The sequence below is a fragment of the Populus euphratica genome, unplaced genomic scaffold (assembly GCF_000495115.2).
Source record: "Populus euphratica unplaced genomic scaffold, PopEup_1.0 scaffold1.1, whole genome shotgun sequence".
In the NCBI taxonomy this organism is placed as follows: Eukaryota; Viridiplantae; Streptophyta; class Magnoliopsida; order Malpighiales; family Salicaceae; genus Populus; species Populus euphratica.
In genome coordinates, this window is record NW_011499845.1 from 5509069 (window position 1) to 5514973 (window position 5905).

At 33.4% G+C, this 5905-nt stretch overlaps 1 protein-coding gene across 2 annotated transcripts; it reads right to left on the bottom strand.

The window, feature by feature from the left end:
• Positions 1-21: 21 nt before the first annotated feature.
• LOC105124021 (uncharacterized) lies at positions 22-2021 on the bottom strand. Of its 2 annotated transcripts, none has more exons than XM_011023846.1 (5): positions 1716-2021; positions 1155-1366; positions 994-1057; positions 479-791; positions 22-437 (listed from the first exon to the last, which is right to left on the bottom strand). In XM_011023846.1, coding segments are annotated over exons 2-5 (546 nt in total). In that variant the 5' UTR covers positions 1322-1366; positions 1716-2021; the 3' UTR covers positions 22-435. The 2 variants fall into 2 exon arrangements, with proteins under 2 accessions (XP_011022148.1, XP_011022156.1); XM_011023854.1 differs by adding an exon at positions 1571-1625 and having other exon boundaries at positions 22-791; positions 1716-2020.
• Positions 2022-5905: the final 3884 nt, after the last annotated feature.

A 5905-nucleotide genomic window follows, 5' to 3' on the forward strand; every position in this document is an offset into this window, starting at 1 on the left:
GGAAAGAGTAACAAGCTGACAACGCAGAATCAAAGCGAAGGTGTATTTACATTGTAATTTGCAAATTTACCATCTTGTAATATACTCTGCACAACTCGATTTTGTACAAATTGCCCTGCATAATCCGCTCATTGAAATACAAGGATGTAAAAGGAAAGGAAAAAAAAGCCGATTCTCGCTTTGAGACTCGTTTCTTACAGCAATACAGAGGACAGATAACAATCGACCCATGACCTCCTTCCTAAGCAGTAAAGTCTAAAAAAACCCCTCATTATTCTTGTCAGCTCATTTTACTTACAAAGATGCATCATGTTTTTGACATACAAAAAAAACCCTTTAAACATTATTTACACTCGCAAAAGATACCTCAGTTTGCCTTTCATGAGAATCCCAAAGTCCCTCTCAGAAATACGTACCAAAATGATCTGTTTTAGCTTCCTTTTTTGAACTTCGTATTTCGAGGGAAAACGGGGTTCTTATGCCAAAGCAGGAACGCTGCAATTTCTACAATCCCTGTCAAGACAGTCAAAGCCCTCAATTCTCACCACTGGTTTGTTTCCAAAACTTGATCGAACCAATCCTCCTTTCCTTGGAGATGATGAGGATGATGATAAGTCCATCTGCGGTGGAATAGGCGTGACAGGTGAAAAGGGGGAGAATTTCTCATTCCCAAATCTAGCATCTTGAATTAATGGGTTAGCTACTCTGCTCGGCGGCGACCCACAAAAAAAAGGGGGCGGCGAAGAGGATACTTGTGTGCAAAAAGATTGATTATCCATACCATAACAACCCTACAAAAAAACATAGGCACCGACAAGGTTAATGAATGGTCCAAAATATGCTGCAATGATTTTATTTTTTACCTTATTGTCGAAAAGTTGCCGTTGCTCATGGGACCGTCCAAGTTCAGATTTTTTTATCTCATAATTAGAAGAAAAAAAATTATACTACAAAATAAATTAAGTAAACAGAAAAGGAAAAAAGAAGTATTACCTTTGTGAGGATGATTTCCAAAAAATCAGTCCCTGCTATTGAATCACAAAGCTCTGATTGATGGCTGAAGATTCAAAAAATTTAATTTAGTTTCGAAATTTTTAACAAATTAAAAAACAATAGTAGGAGAAAAATTTAAGGAAACCAAAAGGAAAAATCACCTGAGCTGAAATCTGAGAGACCTCGCAGGGTGGTCGTTCAACTGACCAAGGCGTCTGGGTTTGGGACAAACCACCGGGTCTCTCCGCTCCGAGATTGGAATTGTGACGGGGTTCCGACTTTCTTCCCAGTTTGAGAAGGCATTTTGTTGGATCGCACAGTGATTCATCTTCACTTTTTTTTTTTTTGCCTTTTTACCCTCAGAACAAAAGTCCTGCACATAAAACCAGCATAAAAAAAATTAAGACTTTAAAGTTACATGAGCTAATTACAGATCTCGCAAGAAGAAAAAAAAGAATTCAAACTTAATCATAAAAAAAGACAATCAGCTGCCAGCTCCACGCGGTTGCCTGAAAAATCGTAAGAAATGAACTGAACAAGAAAACCCCATATTTACGAGCTAGAAACAGAAATATACCCCAAAAAAGAGTTTTTTGGGAAGACCAAATCTGAAATATTGGTGGTTTTATCAACTACTAGAACAAAACCCAAACGGGAAACAGCATGTTAGAACATAATTAAATAGAGAAATGGAAAACTCAGCTAGTTATCAAGAATATTACCCCCTTTGGCTGCTTAACTGTACAATTCCAGCTTAAGGAAGGAAAGACTGTCTCAACCGGGTAAAGTGGCGTAGCTTAGCTATATTATAAACAGAAATGGAAAGAACATGAGCAAGAGAAAACGTCTAAGAGAAAGAGAGAGGGTGGTTAATACTAGGCTACAGAGGAAAGAAAGAAGGGCCAAGACGGGGTGGCTCTGTCTGATTTATAGATTGGAAAGGATCAGTGTTTTTTTTTAAATAAAAAAAAAGACTAGAGGGTAGACACAAAAGAGTCAAAGCAAAAACAAATTTACAGGCAGAATAAGAAGTCGTTTGGGCATTGGGCAACAGTACAGGTAATAAATGAATTAAAATAAAAAGTAGGGGGGACATGTGAAAACGGGGCAGCAAGATCTACAAGCCTTTTCCCACCGAGCCAGGCTCCCTCTCTTCTTATGGTATTAATTGTGTGGTAACAAATTCACAATAACCCCCAAATTATCAACTCGCTTATTTCCATCCTCTCACTTAATACTCTTCTCAAATTGATTCTTAATTCCTCTTTCACTGTATGATTTTTTTTATTTGAAGTACAAAATATAAAAATTAATTTGAAATAAAAAATATTTATTTTAATTATTTTAAAAATGCATTTAAAATATAAAAACAAACAAGATCTTAAACCTGACTTACTCGGAATACGGGTGGCTAATGGCTGAAATGACAACATGTAGAGGACTAGATTGAAAATTGTTGAGACTCAGAATGAAAGAGTGAAACCCCATCACAGACTAGGTACTAAGTTGAGGTATTTCTTTTTCTGTATAAAGTTTTGTACTTCACGCAGGCGGTGCCTCCCTCCCGCGATAAATCTCTTCGATTTTAGCACCCTTCTTTTTTAAATAATATTATTTTGTAAAAATATCTCTCGAGAATTATCGCTATGGGAACGTAACCAAACCGTTCAAAACGATGGAAGCCGCAGCGGTTGCCTCTTCAGAAGTGGAGTCGCTATCAGATAAGAAACGTGGCAGGTTAATACCGGGTGTCGAGGGCGTGGTAGGCATGATTGCATGTCCACGCAATTCTTTTTCACCTATAATTTCCCTTTTCGTTTTTCGGATTTTATTAACATATTTACGCAAATGAAAACAGTAACAATACATTGTGCGGAAAAAATAACTAGAATTTCTATAAAAAAAATACCTAATTGTGCAGAATTTTTATAATAAAAAATACTCTGAATTGTATTCTCAATAATCAAAATTAAATATTACAACTCTTTTACATTATTAAATAATGCAAAAAAACTTCATAGATAAATTAATTCAAAAAATAAAAAGTCTTAAATTAAGTTAAATAGAATAAATTAATTAATTAGCAAAGTATGACTACAAATAACTGATCCGATCTCAAAAGCTCATAATTCTCTAGTGGCACCCCACTACAATAAATGGTGTTAAAAAATTACCAGCTCCGAGATGCAAGTCCAATCCATCCTTGCGAGTAAAAAAAACCCTGCACGGGTCCATCAAGTCCAATCCATACTTGTGAGTTTGAAAAAAAACCCGGCACTGGTCCCTAGTTCTTGTCTCGACAACACGGAGATCGTTGCAAAATCCTTGGGATGGCATAGCTCGAATGAATACAGACATCTCCTTGTCTGTCCAATCAGTAGGATCCGTCTCCCAGCTCATCTCTTTTGAATAAGTCTTTTCATCAAAATTCGACACAACATCAAATGTCAAGTGAAACGAAAATGGTAAGTTAATGTTAAAACACTAGCATTAAAATTGAAAAAAAAAGAGAAAAAAAACTCTGAAGGATACCGGCAGCGACCGAGCTAGAATTTTTTAAATAAAAGAGAAATTTTATCATTTAAAACCTCGTGTTTTCACTGTAATACCTTCACAAAAACAAACATTAATGGAATTTGTTTTTCCTTGCATGTTCAAATCAAGATCTAAAAAACACATTGAATAATACATGTTTCTCTAGCTTTCTTTTAATCCCAGTATAATTTATGAGATTTGACTGGGTTTTTACATGCCACCTAGTTAAGATTTGCAAATGAATTGTATACGAGTTATAAGTTTTTGTTATTTTATAATAAGCTATCCACTATTTGATATTTTTATTAAAACACAAGGACATAACAAATACAATTACACGTACAAGAACTTGTTGGAAACAACCCCAAGGAGGACGGGTCACCTGGCCGCTTTAGAGTAAAGATATATTTCGATATTAAAATACACAAGGTGCAAGTCACGTGACATTTTCTACTAGTTTGAATGAAAAATGGATGAAAGTGCATAATCAAGAAAGATACTTTATTTATGGATTAAATAGGCGCACTTACACACACACAATTAAGAATAGATTAGAAAAATATAAAATTGTATAACTACAGATTGAGCCATTTACCACAGCAGCAGCAGCAACATCAACAAATCTTTGCTTGCATATCCTTGCAATATACTAGTAACTTTTGAATTCGGAATTATGAAAATGTTTAATCGCATTCATATATATATATATATATATATATTTTGACTAGCTGACGAAAAGTTCCACGCCCTCGCTTGTTGAAATATCCAACACACATTTCTCTTGTCATTTTCCAGGTACCAAAATAACAGTTTTAATAATTGAGGATCCGGAATCGTAAGATTGTGAAAACGACTACCACACCTCCCTTTATCTTTCTGCTGGGATGCCACCATCCATCCATTCTCTCCTAAACTTATCCCACATTTGCTCATCAATTTTCATTTTCAGCACTGTTTTCTTAGCTGATATGCAAAGATGTGGATGATCTTGTGGTCTTGTGCTACCCTCTTTCCATATCCTGCTATCACTTTCTTATTCACTGGACGGGCACAGAAGCTTTTCGAAATAATATTCTATCTGATTTTAAAAGAGTAACAAATACTATATGCATCTGTGTTTTTAATCGTGGAAATTAACCTCAAAATAATTTTTTAATTGGGTTGAAAATATAGACTTAATTTCACCATTGAAAAACTTGCACGAGTTACTCTAGTTAGAAGAAAAATAAAAGTAAAAATAATCGAGTATAAACTAATTTAAATATTTATATTAATTTTAAAATTATTAAAAATTTATATAATTTTTAATTTTTAAATTTATAAAATTAATCAAGATATAAATAAAATAACTTATTATCTATCTAAATAAAAAGTAAGATAATTACGATTTGCAATATTTTTTTATAAAGTCACTAATAAAATCTATATAGATTTTGTTGATTTTTTCTCCTGCTCCTCGACCCCTACCTTTCTCCAGGTCTCATCAAATTTTGTGCTTGACTTGTAAACTATAATACTGGTAGCTAGCTAGCTGACTTTGCTCCACACATGTGATATTCAGCAATGATCGTCCGAAAACCAAGTACCTTGGTATCCTCGCTGTCATGAAATACGTTCAGAGCTTTAAAATTTAATAATTAGTGTATTAATTGTATTAATAATTAGTACAGGGATGAATCGTATATTATGTACGTTTAATTCATGTACCTTTTGAGGAGACGCGTCATCCCTTGAATAGTGTTTGGTGGTGGTCCTTAAGTCTAGACGACAATGTTCATGATCCATTGTCTGTTTAAAACAATAAATAATCCATCAACTTTTAGCACTCTTACTTTTAACGATGATTTGGAATTATAAATGACAGAGGAAATGCAATCTTTCCTCGCAACTCTATGCAAGTCGTCGATGTTCATGACTAATAAATAAAAAACTTTAAACCTTGAGCTGTGTTTGGTGTGGGATGAAAAATTTGAAGTGAATATGTTAAGGGAGGTAAAAATTTTAAGGACAAAGTACAGATCTGATTCAAGTTAAGATAAAAGATTTAAAAATAAATAAAATATATTTATCGATTATATTTTATAAAATAACAATTAACTCCATTTAATAAAAAATCCCAAGTACAAAATAAAAATTATTTAAAATTTTTATTTTCCAAACATATATAAAAAATAATAAAAAAATATTTCTTAAATATTTTAAATTTAGTTGTTGAAGTCTCCTGTAGCTCGAGCCCAACAAAATATCAAGGGTGTAAAAAGTACTTAAGAGTTTTAGTTGTGAGTATGTGTTTGTCAAAGTGAGAAAAAAAAAAAATTATAGGCGGGAGTGGTCCTATATAAATAAAATAAAATTATAAGAAAAATTAAGTTAACAT